Source organism: Azolla caroliniana, unplaced genomic scaffold (genome assembly GCF_043228905.1).
Source record: "Azolla caroliniana isolate FFs.n. ecotype wild unplaced genomic scaffold, voAzoCaro1.0.p SCAF_5, whole genome shotgun sequence".
Taxonomy (NCBI): domain Eukaryota; kingdom Viridiplantae; phylum Streptophyta; class Polypodiopsida; order Salviniales; family Salviniaceae; genus Azolla; species Azolla caroliniana.
Window position 1 is genome coordinate 7192677 of NW_028230440.1, and position 18873 is coordinate 7211549.

At 36.7% G+C, this 18873-nt stretch overlaps 1 protein-coding gene across 1 annotated transcript; it reads left to right on the forward strand.

Annotated features, from left to right (window-relative positions):
• Positions 1 to 283: 283 nt before the first annotated feature.
• Positions 284 to 17495, forward strand: LOC147863983 (phosphatidylinositol-3-phosphatase SAC1-like). The gene is made up of 16 exons (XM_087319615.1): positions 284 to 567; positions 775 to 979; positions 1278 to 1443; positions 4684 to 4906; positions 6483 to 6559; positions 6640 to 6827; positions 6912 to 7009; positions 7136 to 7269; positions 7344 to 7478; positions 8426 to 8840; positions 8947 to 9068; positions 9146 to 9259; positions 15769 to 16002; positions 16168 to 16356; positions 16628 to 16736; positions 16821 to 17495. The coding sequence occupies exons 1-16, from the start codon at positions 451 to 453 to the stop codon at positions 17064 to 17066; spliced, it is 2772 nt and encodes a 923-aa protein (XP_087175741.1). The 5' UTR covers positions 284 to 450; the 3' UTR covers positions 17067 to 17495.
• Positions 17496 to 18873: the final 1378 nt, after the last annotated feature.

Here is an 18873-nt window from a genome sequence, read left to right on the forward strand (position 1 = left end):
ATATTAATTGTGAACAGTAAAGGACTAACTAGGCGCCTATGTCTAATTGATCTTTGAATAGAAAGAGGTTGGGTTAATCCTCCATTAAACATCATGCGTGAACAAAATACTCCCATCATATGACCATTAAACTTAAGACATCCGATCACCAAAACCCAAACGAGACATTAACTTATCTATAAATGACCAATCCACATGATCATATGCCTTGTCCATATGCATAATGCAATAATTTCTCTCTCTCTCTCTCTCTATATATATATATATGATACATATATGCTTTTTTGTCAGTTTGTTTCATTCTCTCTCCCTAATTCTCTCTTCTCTTTGCAAACACCAGATCATAATTGCGTTGAAAACCTGAAGAAATTTGAACCCATGTGAAGAAATCGACCGAGAAACTAGGAACTCGTATCTTGTTTTCATCAAGTTTCTCCCTTCCCTGAAGCTATGCATCAGCTCAGGGTCGCTAGCCCTAAACCTAAAGAAGAAGAAGTAGAAGCGAGTCAAGAAATAGATGAACGAAATCAACCTTTGGAAAAATTCAGGCTTTACGAAACAAGACAGGTTAGTATATACACTTTTAATCTTTAATTTAGCATGTTTTATGGGTAAATGTTTCTTACCATTCTGTTTTTTATGTTTAAATTTGATCTATTCATTGTCTTATTTTCGGTCAGTAAAATGTCCTCACACGCTTTTTTTTTTCCTTTATTTATGTGTTTGTTATTTTACTTTTGAGTTCTAATATATATTTTTTAATTTCTATTCTAGAGGTTCTACTTGATTGGCAGTGATAAAGGCAAGAGATATTGGAGAGTCTTGAAAATTGATAGATCTGAGCCATTTGAATTAAACATGAGCGAAGACCCTGTTGTATATACTGAACAAGAATGCAATGATTTGCGGCAACGAATTGGTGATGGGAACAAATCCACGGGTGGTCTCAAATTTGTCACCAAAGCTTTTGGGATTGCAGGTTCAAATGTCACTCTTTTGTCAATAAGTGTTGCGTGTCTGTGTTAATTTCTTCCTCTACCATAATGTCTAAACTGCAATTATGTGTGTCTAATGCTATGATGACTACCTGGTGTTAGAATTTTGGGATCATCCTTTGTGATTCTCATGTCTTAATGTTTAACGTTTACCTTCATCCATGTGCCTCAATGAAAAATCTTGGGCTAATAAAGCTAACAATATAGGTTATGTTAACATTTTGGAATCATATTACCTTGTTTCTTAATGTTTAAGTTGTCTTAACATTGTTAATAATACAGGTTGCATTAAATTTTTGGGATCATACTATCTCATTCTTGTAACGAAGCGGCGACAAGTGGGAACCATTTCTAACCATGCAATATATGGTATCGAGGAGAGCCAGATCTATACAATTCCAGATTCTACTGTACAGACAGAAGCTTCAAACACCAAGGCTGAGTTAAGGTTTGTGTCATTGAAGATCTTGAATTATAATATTACTATGATAACTTGGATCATGGTTATCTTTTATAATATTTCTGTGAGAAAGAAAGAAAGAAAGAAAGCAAGAAGTTGTATTACTGTATTTTAAGAGGCCAGAATGGTCTTTAAGACCAAACAAGAGTTTACATCTTACAATGTTTTCTTGTCTTTGAGACGACAAATCAAAATAAATAAACTAAACATCTGGTACTAATCAATCTACATATGTAAGAAATTAAGATTCTAAACTTAGATATAAAAATTAAAGGCCATCATCACCCAGCATGAGGGAAGAACCTTCACACTGGGTGACGATGGCCTTTATTTTTCGGTGACAAGGGTGATGAGGCCAAAATTGCCTATGAGACTGAACGAGAAAGAAAGCATCATATGTTGATGACTTCTAGAGGTCAAAATCAGCCTATGGGATAAATCATGATTACAAATATGGGCGAATTCATGTCATCCATACTGAGAGGGAAATAAAAGCTCTAGATTTCCCTAAAGCTTCATGATCATGATCATGATCTTAATGCATGTGGTGGAATGATTTTGGAGATGGTTTATAAGCATCAAGTGCATAACTAATATGTTTAGGTTGGAGCAGTGGTAATTGGACATTGTATCTGAGGGTGGTAGGTGCCGTTGAACGAGGTTATGACCACCTTGAACAAGTACATGTCGATATCCTTGTGTGGATTAGACATGGTGAGCAATGATATTGATGTTTTGGTGGTGGTACTAGTCTCCATGTGCCTTACATATTTGTACTCATGGTTTCTATATCATTGGCAATCCTCTACTCGTGCTATGGTGATTTCTTGGCATGTTGTTAGTGAAGGTGTGGAGCTATGGAAGAAAAACTCAGATGATTGTACAATTGTGCCATTGCATCCTGCATGCTAAAATAAGGGTTGATTGCCCATGCTTTTGAAGCTCAAGAAAGATTTGGCCAAACTGTTGTGGGTCAGCCTTCTCCACGATTTATCGACTGATGGTGGAATATGTACAATATGCCTCTCTGATGTGCATCCACACACAGTGCTCCTTGTTTTTTATCTCCCATTCACATAATTTGTAATTTTTTTCAGCTCTAAGCATTTTGAAGTGCTTGTCTTGCTTCAATCTCTAGTTGGTGGGAGGAAACTTTGAGTTGGCTTATTGCTTTATGGGTGCAATGTGACATAGATTTCAATGTGCCTCGGGGTTTGGATGATTCCATCCTTTGATATGTTCATGAACAGATCTTTGTAGTAGGCCATCTTTTGGGTATAAAGTTTCTATATATGTGGCTGCAGTTCCATTCATCATTTCAGAAAGAAAGAAAGATATATTAATGTCTTTTAAGAGGCCAGAATGGCCGATAAACCCAAACAAGAGCTTACCTCTTAATTGTTGCTCATCTTTGAGAGCAAACCAAAATAAATGTAACTAAGTAAAAAAGTAAATAAAAATAGGATAAAATGTGACTAAAGAATTTTGTCATCTATACATGTAAAATTCTAAAGTTAGATATATTGTAATTTTGTCTTCAAAAGATTGCTTGCATAGGATGATCCAAAATGGAGAGGTTTCAGAAGCAAGGGAACCACCGGTGATGGTGGAAGGTAACAACCTTTATTTGTCAATGATAATGGTGGTGAGATCTTGGTCCATGATACCAGGGCCTATATGCATGAAAAATTGCTATTGTCCGATCTATTATAATCCCTTTGCAATGTCCTGGTCAGGATCTCGTTGTGTACCCCTTGATTGATTTGTAGGATTAATAGGAGTGACGGGGCTGAAGAAGATTGTGATTGTTCTTTGTTAATGAACTTGTGTGGCTGCATTGTTGTCCTTCAACAATGTCTTGAGTATCTTGACTTCTAGCAAGAAAGGCCACAATCACTATTGGTCCTCATTCCATTACCGTGCTAGTGGGCCAAAGCCTTCCTTAAAGAGGCAGTGGTATCTCCCTCTTATTTCATAAAAACAGTGCAATGACAAACATAGGGCTCTTCAGATTCCACTCCCTGATGACACAATTAGCTCATTCTTTCTTCTAGAGGTATTTATGCATATCTGCTTACTCAATAGCATGAGATTCACATATCAAGATTATGTTATCAGCATAAAGAATAATGTAGACGGGTGCACCTAATATGTTGATACCCTTGCTGTTTCCATGTGTGATGTAGTTTGTTACCCCATCGATGCACTGTCCAAAGAGGTCAATGAATTGTCCAAAAATAGGCTTTGGGCTGTCGAAAATTGAGTGGACATATAGGCCTTGGGCCGTTGAAAATTATCTGAATTTGTGCATGCTGAGGGCCTTGTGGAAATATCTGTTGTCTTATCATTGGTCTAGATATGTTTGAGATCTATGTCTTCTGTGATGATCCACCCATAGTTGTAGTGATAATGCACCTCAATGTGATTTGTTCAGTCATAGAAAATTGGAACCTTGCTAACTGTATGTTGCTCAGGTTCTCGCAAATGATCTGAACTAGTCCGATGATGTGGAAGGTAAAGTCCTGTAAGACCTGCCTAAGCCATGCGACTTCACAAAGTTTGGCATTGTGGGACCAATCATGGAAATCGGATAGTTTCCTAGTTGGAGGGGTCTCTTGACTCGTGGATAGGCACATTCATATGCATGGTCCATGTGTCAGAACCATCCTTTACTAAGGACACATATATGAGGTGTTCACCTTGTAGTCTTGTGTGATCTTGCTGATGGTTCTGGATGGCCTTCCCAACCTTGTGTGAAGTGAGAAATGTGGTGGTAGTGAAGTGAGACTCTGATGGCTGCGTTATGAGAAGTTGGTTATGGACATGATACAAGCACTTTGCATAAGAATATCATGCTTGTGGATCCTCAATTGAGTTTGGGGGTTATATTTCGCTGATATGTCACAAAGCTGTTGCTGAGTCTTTGCTCTTAAAGAAGTGTAAATCCTAGGCGTGCTTCAAAAAGGCTGAAATGGCTTATGAAACCAGAAGTTACATTCATGCGAATCTTATGCAAGTCCAAGATAAAGTATAATGAAATTAGACATAGAAGGAAGATATATGAACATATTTAGGAGATCAAAATGGCCTATGGAACTGAACAACAGATTACATCTTAACATGTTGTCTCATCTTTGAGAACAACAAAACAAAGTAAATTTAACTAAATAAATCAAGGGAGGTTGGGAAGGGGAGAGAAATTTTTAAAAAGACCAGAGATATTTACAGGTATAAGAAGTTGCTTTCAAGTGTGGACTTGACTAAGGACTTCTTTTTTAGCTGCACATACCCAATTATGCAAAGCTTACAAAGGAATATGCTTGTTGATGAGGCTGAGAGGATGCCATATGAAAACATGTTTGTTTGGAATTCTTTTTTAACCCGGACTATACGTCAACGACTCAACAACAACAGATGGACGATTGCTCTCGTGCATGGATCATTTGAACAAGTGAGTATTCTTGTAATTCTTTCTTACCTTCTGCGTCTGATGAATTAGTCATTTAATAAAAATTTGCAACTTCTGTCAAGTGTTATTTGTCACACGAAATTTGCATATGTACTATTGTTTACTTCCCATATCTTGTCAGTCCTTTTTGAACCATTTTCTCAAATTATTTGTTCAATTAGACAGTAGCAGCTTATGTGCACATGCTTTCTCTTCCTTTTCTTGCATGCCATGTTTTAGAAGATAAAATGTGTGCTGGGAATATTTCGACTTTAGAAACACATTTTTAGACTTTAAATTGTAAAAATTTCAACTTGGGTTCAAGTCATAAGAAACATAATGAAGTGCATATGTCAACCAATCGCACTCATCCACAGATTCAAGTATTCCAGGTGGAGATGTGCAACATAGGTGGAAAAAAATGAGGAATACTGCCTTGAACGAGGATGAATTTATATTATCAATTCATAAAGAATCATGTAAATGGTGATATCAATTATTACTGGAAATTAATATATTGGTGTTCAACACATGCATTGTACAAACTCTATTGTTGGATTGGGGGGGATGTAATTCTAAACATCAAATGAAAAGATTTTTTTTCTGTGCTACAATTGGGTATTGAGAAGCAACTTAGGTAGCATCATTGTGCATTCATCATGTAGAAAGTAATGCCTTCTATTTCATTTCAACTTTCTTGAATGCGGGATTCTACCTTTTGAGGATTATTCTTTATATTGTGAAAGTACTTCGCTTTTATTAGTTTCTGATGCATCTATAGAAAAGATGAACTGAAGTTACTCTATATTGGTGGGAGAAAACATCCGTTGTCCAGCAGTAAAATTGAAAGCAGCAGAAACATAAGAATATGTTGTGCTAAAGTTAAATAAAAATGTTGAAAAGCAAACTGTGGCTGCACTGATAAATAGTCACAAATTACATTGATCAAATTTTTAGCATGCTTAACTCTGGATTACACTCTTGCTGGATGGTATGCTATAAGTCCTTAGCTATATGCGTGTTCTCAGCTGTGGACTGCAAATATTACTATGATGCTTGTTCGTGGCTTTGACATACTTTTTGGAGGTGACGGATTTTTTATCTTTGTTTCCTCCAAGTTTCTGTTTGTAACATCTTATCTACAAAACAAGATCTTATTATCCATGCCAAACCTTAGGGTTTCTGATGCAGGCAAAACAATTGGGTTTTTCTGCATAATTTATGGATCTACTGTTAGATGGGTTTAATCAGTGTGTGTATGTAAAATTGTTTTCTATCATTTTGAAACTATCTGAAGGCCGGTTTCAGTAGGAATAATCCCAAATGTGTCTCATTAGCCTTAGTTTTACTGTTTAAAGATGGAAAAGCATGGTACCATCCCATCTCTGAAATTATTTGTGCAGAGTTGCATTTAGGTATATTTATACCGTATTTAATATTCCTGAGATCACCTGCAAATTGTCTTTGATCTTTCAATTGAAACCATTATTTTTGTTTGTACATTTCATTAGTGCTCTTTTTATATGTGCATTCAACAGTGTTCTGTTTTCTTATAGAAAAGTGCATGTCTATGGTTCAGGTAAAGATGTCCATTTTTGGGCGGGTTTTTTCTGTTACTCTCATTGCAAGAAGATCTCGCCACTTTGCAGGGACAAGGTAAGACAGGACTGACGACCTTCTTTTTATATTCTATTAATGTTATGCTATTTGTGAATGAGGTTTCCATGATGATGCAGATACCTTAAAAGAGGAGTTAATGACAAAGGGAGAGTAGCAAATGATGTAGAAACAGAACAAATAATATCAAAGGAAGAGTCTGGGATTATGGGATGGGAAGTCTCATCTGTTGTGCAAATGCGGGGCTCCATTCCTCTTTTCTGGTCTCAAGAAGCATCTCGCCTCAGTCCAAAACCAGACATTATATGTGAGTTTTGGTTTAACTTTGTTTCCTACCAATAGATCTCAAATAAATCGTAACACATACACAAATTGATTTTTATGGTTGTAGTGCAAGTGAATGATCCAACCTATCAGGCAACAAAACTGCATTTCGAAGACCTTGCAAAACGTTATGGAAGTCCTATCATTGTCCTTAATCTTATCAAGGTGCTTCAAAATCTGAATATATGTTCTTTCTGGCAATTGTGTATTGTGTTGTATCTTTTCTCAGTTATGCATACTGGATGGATGGCATTCACTTACTTTCAAAAGTTAAATTGTCTCGCCAATCAGACTGTTGAGAAGAGACCTCGCGAAATGATGCTGCGCCGTGAATTTGCAACTGCTGTTGGCTATCTGAACCAGATTTTTGCAGAGGGAGAGAAATTACATTTCATTCATTGGGACTTCCATAAGTTTGCAAAAAGGTAGATGAATACCATAAAAGTTCAGTTTTACGATCATGTTACAGAGACATTATGGATCATTCTTTGATTTGCAGTAAGTCTGCAAATGTTTTAGCAGTGCTTGGGAGAGTTGCTAGTCAAGCACTCGATCTAACTGGGTATTATTATACCGGCAGACCTTCAGTTGTGAAGACTAGCACTCATCATTCTAGTGTGGATTTGAGCTCAAAGTAAGGATCTCTTTCTCTCTCATTCTCTGCATGCATATCCAATACCAAAAGGTTTCAAACTGAATCAATAACAAGCTACTGCAATGCAAACTTCCACAAAATTTATAGTTATCTTGTCTATGAAGAAAGATAACCACATTTCCGTAACTCATTGCTTTAGTTTTAAGATGAAAATCCACAAAATCTTGACATAGATGAAAATTCACTAAAATGATTGTGAATAACTGATCAAAACAGAGATGCACTCGTCAATATCACATGGAAGATAGCAAGGCTTTAGAAAAGTTGAACACAGGATATTTATCTGCAGTAGCTTGATCATAGTGATTGTGGCTATGAGATCTGCTATTATGGATATGAATCCAAAATTTTCTTGACCATAGTGAATATGACTGGGAGATATCTATATTGTCCATAGTGGTAGGAATATGTCCCGTGAAAATGTAGCCAGTGGATTTCAGTGGAGGATCTTTCATCTTTCCCAAGTCCATTAATTGTATGTTGAACCTTCTGATATAGTTTTTTTCCCTTCCTTTTCAACCTCCCATGAAACCCTTCTTCCATCATTTCCGTCCGTTCCTGTTTTTGGGCATCAATATTTTCCTTTGACTTCATACAGTGGAGAAAGAAGTCTTATTATTATCAATTGGTGTGACAGAAACTAAAATCTAGTGAGTGATTTACTGTATAATGTGAGCTCAAATAATATGTTTTGACTGCTAGTGGAACTATCACTCACTTATATTTGTGATTTATGGAGTTGCTTATGCATAAATGTGAGAAGGTTGTTTTCATTAAACATGCCGATAAGAGTGTTTGTGATGTACTGTGGAATGTGTTCAAATTATGGTGTTTCTTATCTTTAGATGAAAAATCACAAATATTATATGATTATTCATGCAAGCAAAATAAATTCTACCACTGAAGCGATCAGATTTCTTCTACAGTGTTCTTACAGACAGAGATGTTTTGGCGCCAAAAGTTTTGTCGCCCGCGAAAGAGTTGAGAGAATCTTTGACTGACTTAAGTGAATTGCCAAAGTTAACAGAGATTGAACCAAAGAGCAGTAAACAGATTGAATTTGTACAAGAAGAGGGTCAAAATGATGGCAAAGATAGAAAGGAACCAAGATATCAGAGTGGGGTTTTGAGAACAAACTGTATTGACTGCTTGGATCGGACAAATGTTGCTCAATATGCTTATGGCTTGGCTGCCTTAGGTCATCAGTTATTCTCCTTGGGCCTGTCAGATATTCCCAAGGTTGATCCACACAGCAGTATAGCAGAGGCTCTGATGGATATGTATCAAAATATGGGAGATGCATTGGCATTACAATATGGTGGATCTGCTGCTCATAATACGGTAAGCAATATTATATGTAAAATATAGCTTGTGAAATGTTTTAGATACCAAACTTTTGTATGGTGTAGTATTCTGTAAAGGTACATTTAATCTTCCTTTTTTACAGGTTTTTCCAGAGAGACATGGTAAGTGGAAGGCAACCACACAATCCCAAGAGTTTTTGAAGTCAATTAAGCGCTATTACAGCAATACATACACAGATGGTGAAAAGCAGGATGCCATTAACTTGTGAGGTTATGAAGCTCAGTTCCCCATCTTATCTATGGTTGTCAACTTCATATAACTTGAACCTCTTTATTTTACAGGTTCCTTGGATATTTCCAACCACAGGAAGGGAAACCCTCACTTTGGGAGCTGGATTCTGATTATTACTTACACGTTGGAAGTAATGGTGATGATTCACATGCATCCGATGCTTGGTAAGAGATATTATACCAAGTTAGATTTTTGCTGCGCTAAATCTATGCACTAATTAATTAATTTGTAGGTCTTTAAAGAAAATAGATTGTTCTGACTCCTAGTATTCTGTAATTTTTTTTTTCCATTGGAGTAAAAAGCCCTTCACACCCAATGCAGCATGTTAATGCAAGTGTATTTGCCTAGGATGTATGTCTTTGAACCATAATTGATGCCTAGTCTATTATCATGCAATATATAAATAAGACGATGACTACATCTTGAAGAGAGGGTGCTCAATATTATTAGATGCAATATTATTAGATGGGTATCTCAAGGCAAAGCCAAAATCCCCAGAGGTGACCTTTTGTAGTTGAAGAGAGGGTAATGTTATCAGATGGATATCTCAAGGCAAAGCCAAAATCCCCAGAGGTGACCTTTTGTAGTTGAAGAGAGGGTAATGTTATCAGATGGATATCTCAAGGCAAAGCCAAAATCCTAGACATATTTTGTAGAATTTCAGTGAAGAATGTCGCCATGCTCTAACTGCAGTTCTCATGCAAACATGAAATGGCAAAGTTATAAATGTTCATTGGCCATCCTTGCAATTTGCACTTTGTTTTGGGGAGCACTATATTTTACCTAGAGGTGGGACTTTTCAAGAAAGACTGGAACTCGCAAAAATAACACAAAAAAGTAATGGTTATGTGTCTATTGACACTGTTTATTGATCACAAATAAAAAAACTTGATCTCTGTGCCCATTGATGCCATTTATTGAACACAAATAAGAACCGTAATACAAATATCAAATAAAGCTAAGCATGCTGTCTCATCATTGAGAACAACAAACAATAAATATAACCAAATATAGGGTGCCAAACTTAGACTGAAACTTGTGCCTTAGAAAAATCTTTGACATGGGCTGCTCCAATGCAGAGATCTTGGAAGCACCTTTGGTGCTAGGTTCATAATGGCCTTTATTTGTCGCTGACAAGAATCGGAGGGCCCTGGCCTGCAGGCAAAACACAATGCTATTGCCCCATCAACACTTGTGTAGTGTCCTTTTATAGGCTTGGCCCTCCATGGTAAGGACATGGAGGGTCAGTATGTGATCCAAAGTTGTAACCCCTTTTGAAATACTGCATGTCCAGCTGAAGGCAGCCAGTTCTCTCTGCTCATATATTCAATTCTGCCTCTAGGATCCCGCAGTATAGTGCAGCCAAGTAATGGCCAATCATAACCGTCCTGTAATTGCTTGGCATCATGGGGTCTCCACTTATGAAGATTGGCACAATGATATGTTCTGTCCAGCTAGCAAGGAAACTGCCACACATGGCTCTATTAAAGATGTCCTCTAGCAACTGGAGCAAGGTGTCCCGGGCATAGATAAAGTGTTCACCTACCAACCCATTATTATCTTGGTCGTTTTCTACATTTATTGGAGTAAAAAAGGTAGATTCAAGTGGGTGTGAGCCGTGTGTGTGTGTGGGGGGGGGGGGGGGGGGTTTACCCAGGGATACAGGGATACCATATAAAACTTTTTGCATATTCATGCCACACCTGAGATGAGGTCAATTGGTTGGTAGATTGCCTCTCATAATACATTTTCCATGCTCCTTTACTTCTTGGATTAGGAACAAACGATAGACAGGTGTGATCCCTTCTTCTTCAGGACGCATCGGAAGGTTTCTCTTACGTACTTTGTGTTGCAATAGTCTCCTTATATCACGACTTTCCTCATCATACCAGGTTTGGTTGTATTGCCCGTCGTGTAGGGGGAATGGCAGTTGTGGCTGCTTTTTGCAATGGCTTTGACAATCTGCTAGGGGTGGGAAAAGATCTAAATCTAGTGTGTCATTGTATATGCCACAACTATCTTTGTGTTAAATTGGTGTTTAGACTGCCCACTTTTTGTTCTTAGCATATGCACACTTTGTGCATCCATTTTTAGATATGCATGATCTGGTGGCAAGGCAATATGTCTACCACAGATAATGAACCCTCTTGTTTCTGGTATAAGAGATGGAGATTCCATAAGGTAATCAACTATGTTTGCACCTCCTTCAGTTCCAACATGTCAAAGCATATGATCTGGGCCATTATGACAAACCATTATGTATCATGAATCCATGTGCACTTTTCAAGGTTAGAAAGTGTTCGCCATATTCCGTTACTTCTCTCTTATCTTGATCTTGTCACTTCTAAGCCATTTTGACAGACCATTATGTATCACAAATCCATGTACACTTCTCAAGGCTAGAAAGTGTTTGCCATATTCTGTTACTTCCTTCATATCTTGAGCTTGTCACTTCAGGGCCATTATAACAAAACATTTTGTATCAGTCCATGTACACTTCTCAAGGCTAGAAAGTGTGTGCCCTATTCTGTTAATTCACTCATATCTTGAGCTGCTTTAGACCAATGTCTTCTGCCATTCAGTCTCCATACATGGCTTCGCATGTGACAGATATAGTTGTTTGTTCATTTGTAGTTCATGCATTGAAGTACTTCCAATAGCACTATATCCCCCATACTAGCAAATATTATGATATCATCATATAATGGTAGATATGGTGATTCTCTGAGAGGTGCAAGCCATCACCCAGGCAGATGGAAAGTAGTAAATTTCAATTTATAGCTCTCTAAGATCCCCCCTGTTGATTCATATCCACAGTTAATGCACATCTACATCATTATCCACAACATGCACTCTACTGCACATATCTATTTCCAAGAACCACAAACTAAATTGTGGTTTTTTTATACGCTTTTAAAGCCAACTCTTTTCTATAGAATAGACATTTGGGAAGCAAGCTTTCATAAGGCACATACGTGGACAGATGTGGAGAGACTTTTAGTCTCAATGATTGTCTGCATGGTAAGGAGCAGAGGTGGAGAAACTTTTAGTCTCAATGATTGCCCCTTGATATAATGCAGGCAGAGATGAAGCAGCCCCAATAATCATGAAGACATTATTTAAATCACTGATAGATATCCAATTGCTTTGGGACTTCCATGAACAAAGGTACTCAAGGTTGACAGTAGTGATTTCTACCTATAGTGTCATCAAAACAACTTGCTGAACATGAGATAGTCATTAGTGGTATGTTAAAATGCAACATTGGTTTGAGTCGCATGGCATACACATAAATGCACTATCCTCTTTTCAATGTAACTTGCATTGTCCTCATCTGAGCATGAGGAAAGTGGAACTGATATTATCAAATTGGATAACAAAAGAATATGGGCATCTCTAGGTAGAAAGATGGTCCACGGTAACGGACATTTTTTACACACATTGGAGGATGAATTCATCATCGGCCCTCTGATATGGATATACATCTATCTCATGTGCTCTGTAGTGTGATGGGCGAATATAGATCCACACCTCTGGAAGAAGGAATCTGCTAATTGTATCATCAGGGCTGCTCATCATGTGACAAGGTTTTTGCCGCTGTACTTTATTCATGAAATAAGAGGGAGATATCATTGCATCTGACCTAGGTTTTGCCCCACTACACAAGATAATGGAATATGAAGACCAACAATACTTGAGATTGTTCTTGCTAGAACTCAAGAGTTAAGGACATCTATACAACCACACAAACTTATCAACAAAGAACAGTCACAAAATTCTTTAACCTCATCATGTGACAAGTCAATCAAGCCCTACACAAGTGGCCCCTGAAGTTGGGTTACAATAGACTGGACTAGCAATTTGTGGCGCATGTAGGCCCCAACCTTGTGAACCACAAACTTGCCACCCTTGTCATTGATAGATAAACATCATTATCTCCTGCCATCATAGGTGCTTCCTTTGCTTAGGAGATCTCTCCATTTTAGATTGGCCTATGCTAGAGACCTTTTGAAGATAAAAATTACAATCTATCTGACTTCATGTAAGTAACTGGATTCTTTAGTCACTTTCATTTTTATTTGCTTATTTACTTAGTTACAAAGACAAGACAACATTTGAAGGTGTAATCTCTTATTTGGTGTTATAGGTCACTTTGACCTCTTAAAAGACATCCATATATTGTTCTTTCTTCTCTACATCTCTTGAGTTCTTGTAAGAATAGTTACAATCACCATTTGTCTTTGTATTCTATGATCTTGCATAGTCAGTCAAAATAATAAATCCATCTAGTGATGTGTAAAAAGAATGGCTTGTAGTGGGTCATCTTCCAACCAAGAGAAATGATGATATATTCATGCGGGCTTAATTTCTTTGGAATGTGGACCAGATTTGCCAATTTTAATAATGGCAAAGGGTATTGCGAATGAGATATCCAAGGAGGCAATGGAATTTGGGAAAAATTTAATGCCAACTCAAACAGAAATAAACTGGGGCTTCACAGAGATCCAATGAAAATTGTAAGGCTCAATTCTTTTCAGTTAGTGACATTGTTAGCCAGAGCTATATCGGAATACTACATAATCATTTCTCCTTTCTATTATAAAAGGTTATATAGTTTTCATTCAGATTTATTTCATTATATATTTAAGATAAACTGCTGTGTGCCTGATAAGAATTTGATGAAGTTGAAGTGGAAGAAGTGTCTTGTTAAGAAATTCTGAAGAAGGCCATAATTTATAAATCAGATTGTGCCAACCTCAAATTGGATTCACCATGAATGAGACATTGCCCTTCCAACTATGTAGACTACTACGCTAATGAAAACATCCCCTCATTTTTGTCCTTTGGCTCTAGACTAGACCATAATGAAAATCTTTATCTAGTACTCTAATGATCTTACAACTATTTGTTTGGATTTCTATTTTATACTCTATCATGATATAATATTGCTAGTTGCAATCATGGTTTGTTTCATAGGTGATTACATTTTTCACATGGAGGTTCTATAGAATAAGTCACACTTATCTTTCTTTCCTGTCTCTACTTTCACATGGTGTGTGACCAGTATGTGTATTCACGTGGAGATGATGATCTTAATCTATGGAGGATCACTTAAAAGTCTAACAGTCTGCACTTCTATATATCTTCTATTTCCTTGTCCCCCTAGCCCCATTTGATTGTTTTGTGAATTTATTTGTGATTCATAAGCTCATGCCTTTTCTTTAATATTTTTGAAGCTTGTAATAGAGCTGATTCTAGACTAGTGAATTACTAGATCTGTTTCCCAAGGATAATTTTAATACTTTTCTTCTCTCTATGTCTTTGTATATATATGCGTTTAATATGTATATACATAATTATGTAATTGTTCTTGACTGTACTTACCAGTGATCCTTGTGTTCTTCTAGTGCTGATAGTTCAGAGAGAATGCCCTTGTAGCAAAGAGATGCCAGAACATCGAGGGAGTTGGTTATGCTTAATTTATGATTTTTTCTTTTTTTGGGCTAAGATATGCTGCTCAGATGTTGGGTAGCAAAACTTGGATAAGGCACTGCATATAGTTTATTTCTGATACTGACATGCTGTTTTAATAGTCTTTGTCTTATACCAACCATCCTATCTTTTTCTTGTGACCTTTGAATGAAAGTGACTTCGAAGTTTCATCTGTATATTCCAGGGAGTTGTTTATGTATAATCTATGGTTTGTCTTTTTTTGGGTTAAGATATCCTGCTCAGATGCTGGGTAGCAATACTTGATACAAGGCGCTGCATGTAGTTTATTGCTGATACTGATGTGCTGTTTTAATAATCATTTTGGCTTATATCAACCATCCTACCTTTTTCCGGTGACCTTTTAATGAAGGTGACTTGGAATGTCATATGAGACATGCAACAGGTTCATCCGTATATTCCAGTTTCATGGTAGATAGATATGGCCTTCGTATCTAGATTTGTTGACGGGCATCTTGAAAAATCTTTAACCCACTGAACAAAGGCCTTAAGTGAATAATATAGTGGATCTCAATGCACAGGCAAAAGCCAGATTTTGTGTTTTGAGAATGCTAGCCTGGTAAGTTCATATCTGGCATTGGCATCAAAGTCTTTTCTGTTGATTCGCCCTCTAGTCAAAATAAAACAAGGGAAGTCCCTTTAATGACTTCTGTGATCCTTTTTTAACAGGCAGTATTCTTTCCTTGATTCGATATGGATGCATATTAAACAATATCCTCATAGAAAATAATATTACTTTCTTTATATGATGGTTGGAGGAGGCTAGAAACCAGATTTTCAAAGGAGAGCATTGTTAATGCGCATTACTGCAACGAAAGTAGTTTAGCTTTTCTTTTCCTTTCGCTTTTCCTTTCGCTTTTCCTTTTATATTTTGTTTCTCCTTTTCAAGACTAGGGATCTTGAGTTACAAATGGAGAATTGTGACTTCAGTCAGATTGATTATATAAACTTGACCAATGAAGATGAGTATTTTCTGGCTGAATAGTCTTTTTCTCCCTTATTATTTTTGTTTGTTTCGTTTTATAAGGGGAAGAAATGAATCTTTTGTTCTTGCGTGGGATTAACTCCAATGTACTTATCTTCTTCCTCTCTCTAGTGTTTTCCTTTTCTTCCCTTTTAATACGTTAATATTTTGAGAATCCACGCTATACATTTTATGAAGGTCTTTATTACAAGTGGGCAAGACTAGGATGCCAGTGAGGAGAACAGTGAATGCTCTGTATAGCAGCAATTATAATATAAGAGGCGATAAGAGCCGCCAGCGGGTGAAGCTTACATCCTTTGATAAACTCATGCAAGTTACATGTGGTTCTATAAAAAATGTCCGGATGTGCAGTGAACCCGGTGCTAAGAGCAAACTGGCTGGAAAAAGCTCAATAACTGCACCAGATGCTGCGTAAGTTGATATATAAGTAGCACAGTAGAAGAAGAAGAACATCACCATTTATATCTATTCATGGATGGTGGTGCTCATCTTCTTATTAAAAATCTTCTACTAATACACCATAGGCGGCCATATTGTGTGCATCACTTATCTTTGCCTTTTTATTATTTTTCGCAGTGAGGTTCAATTGAAGAGCCCAAATTGGCTATATGGCCAAAGTAAGCACGAAGAACCACCTTGGAAACAAAAGCTCCTTGGAGCCAATGTTTTGCCAAATGTAAAAAAGAAATCCGAGTGTCGTCAAAGCAGGGACTTGAATCGGCTTCTTGCGTTAGACAACTTTTGTGAGATGGAGGTTTTTGAAAGGTCTCTGCTCCTCTAGGTTTTCTGTATAAGCCTTCTGAGTAATATCAATTGATCAATTAGGTATCATTTCAGTAAGCATTGGAAGTAGTTGATATATAATCAAGCAGTGAGGATCCCAATTCATGTTGAGCGGAAGAACTCATTAAATTTCTGACCATCGTGAATCTATTGTAGTTTGTGAATTTTTGAATCTATTGCAGTAGTGCTTGAATTTGTTTTGCATTATTGTTTCACCCAAGTTTTATAAATATGACTTTGTTTTTTCTTATAGGTACTTTAAGTGGGCTTCAACTGAAGATGATGGTTGGTATGGCAGCAGTCTTCTTCCAGGATCCGTAGATGATAGTGAAGCAAATCGGCATTATGCTCAATTTTTTGAGGTACTTAATAAATCGACCTGGAAATTTTAATTTCTGATTTCTTTCTTTATCTTTTGATGATTGGCATTTATTTAAAACTTCCAGACGACGACTTTAGATCCATTTAGCTCAGCTCCCGATGAGTGTGAGGATTGTGAATATTTTTGTCCGGATAAGATTCGTGATACAGAGGATGAGAGTGTATTGAAAGAGATGGAAGCTGCGATGAATGAGTACCATGCAATTGCAAAAGACTTTGGGAGTGTTGTAAGAGAGTTTGATGAGGAAGCCAGTGACTTGACTGAATTGATACTCGGCCAAAATGAGCTCCAGCAATTCTTATTATCATGATGAAAATACTTCGAACATGTTTTCTCAATCGATCTCTTGTTTGAAATATATTGTCATCATGGTCTAGATTCCATCTAAACCCTAACCCTAAGCCCTTATCCTAAATCCTGTTATAATGTCAATTTTGTCATCATGGTCTAGATTTCATCTAAACCCTAACCCTAAACCCTTATCCTATATCCTGTTATAATGTCAAAGATATGATTGATCGGTCGATCATCTTCCATCCTGTACCATTTGTATGCAAATTTTAGTGTGGTCAATAATGGATACCATTGAGCTTATGCAGCATGTGAACTTTGTAACATTTGTTCCTGTATATGCATAATGAACCCTTGGTTCTTCTTCCATTCAAAGAATCACAACCATTTGTAATATTCTATTAGCTTTTGAAAGAGAAACTGTATGTAAGAAGATTTTTGTTTTTCCTGACTCTTCTTTCACCTTTCATCAAATTTTTATGATTTGTATCATTATATTGGCTTTGAGGAAAACCCAAGTAAAACCTTATTTTTATTAAGCTGTGGTTCAAATCCCATGAATTAATTTACTGGAGGAACAGAAAATAGAGAATGTGATGAATAAAGAATCATCAGAAGTATATCAAACTACGATGCTGAAATCAGTTTACTGTGGTATGAAACGTTCAAAATTTTGCATTTAAAGGTTAATCGTGAGTTGAAATCTGTTCTTTCTTTCCTCTTCTTTGGCCTGTTCTCACATGCTGGGGGTTATATATCAGCTGGATATTATAAATCCTAATGGTGTTTTTTTTTTTTGCATTTCCTGGTTTATTGGGAGCTTACTACAAATTCATTCTCATAAATCCTTGGATCTAAATTTTGCATTTGAAGGTCTATTGCGAGTTTATTTATTTATTCCTATGTCTCTGACCCATTCTCACATGTTATATACCGGATATTTTAAAAACCATCCATGGACCGATATCTGCTTTTTTTCTTTTATGTATCTCTTCAAGATGAGGGGAACAAACTGATGGATCTACAAGAATTTCTAGGATTTTGACCATGTCAATTTAGAAAAGTCTATTGAAGATGGATCAAAGTCGTTTCACCCTGAATTGATTCAAACATGAATCAATTAGTCAAATCACACTCAAGGTGAAGCATATCATTGATGACCCTTAAGAATGGGGATGAATTCATACCCTTGATCACTCTAAGAAATATCTCCAACCTCATTCCTCATATCTTCCAAGCAACATGAATCAGACCAAGAATATGTATATATCCACAATTGTGCAATCTCATTCTCAACTGCGAAGTGATAACTACATAGGCTTATCATGACACAGTAAAATCGGTTATTTAGCAAATCAATCAGAAATCTGTGGAATTGAGGAGTATATTCCCAACCCAGTCTACTCATCACATTGACATACAAGTAGCTCCTTCATTCAATTATGTTAGATCCTTTCAGCCCAATCTGAAAGAATGCAATGTTTTTATGCATATTACTTTAAGATGTCACGTGACAGCACAAAGGTGATAATATTGTATCTTTTCCTTTAGCCCTTCTATGTTTTCTTTACTCAATTCCTGCCCATTCCTATTAATGGTCTTGGGTGGATAATCACTCTTTATGAAATGTCATTTAGTGGTGAACCCTCGTGCAGAGTGGATATATCTTGTAAAGTGAGTGACTAAAACTTGAAAGTATAAATAATCTTCAGTATGCTTTGAGTTAATTTTCTACATAATTCCTTGGAGAGTTTGACACCAAAATTTGAACAAGAATATTAGCACATGCTAGAGGGCAACAAAATTTGAGGTAAAAAGTGGGTAAT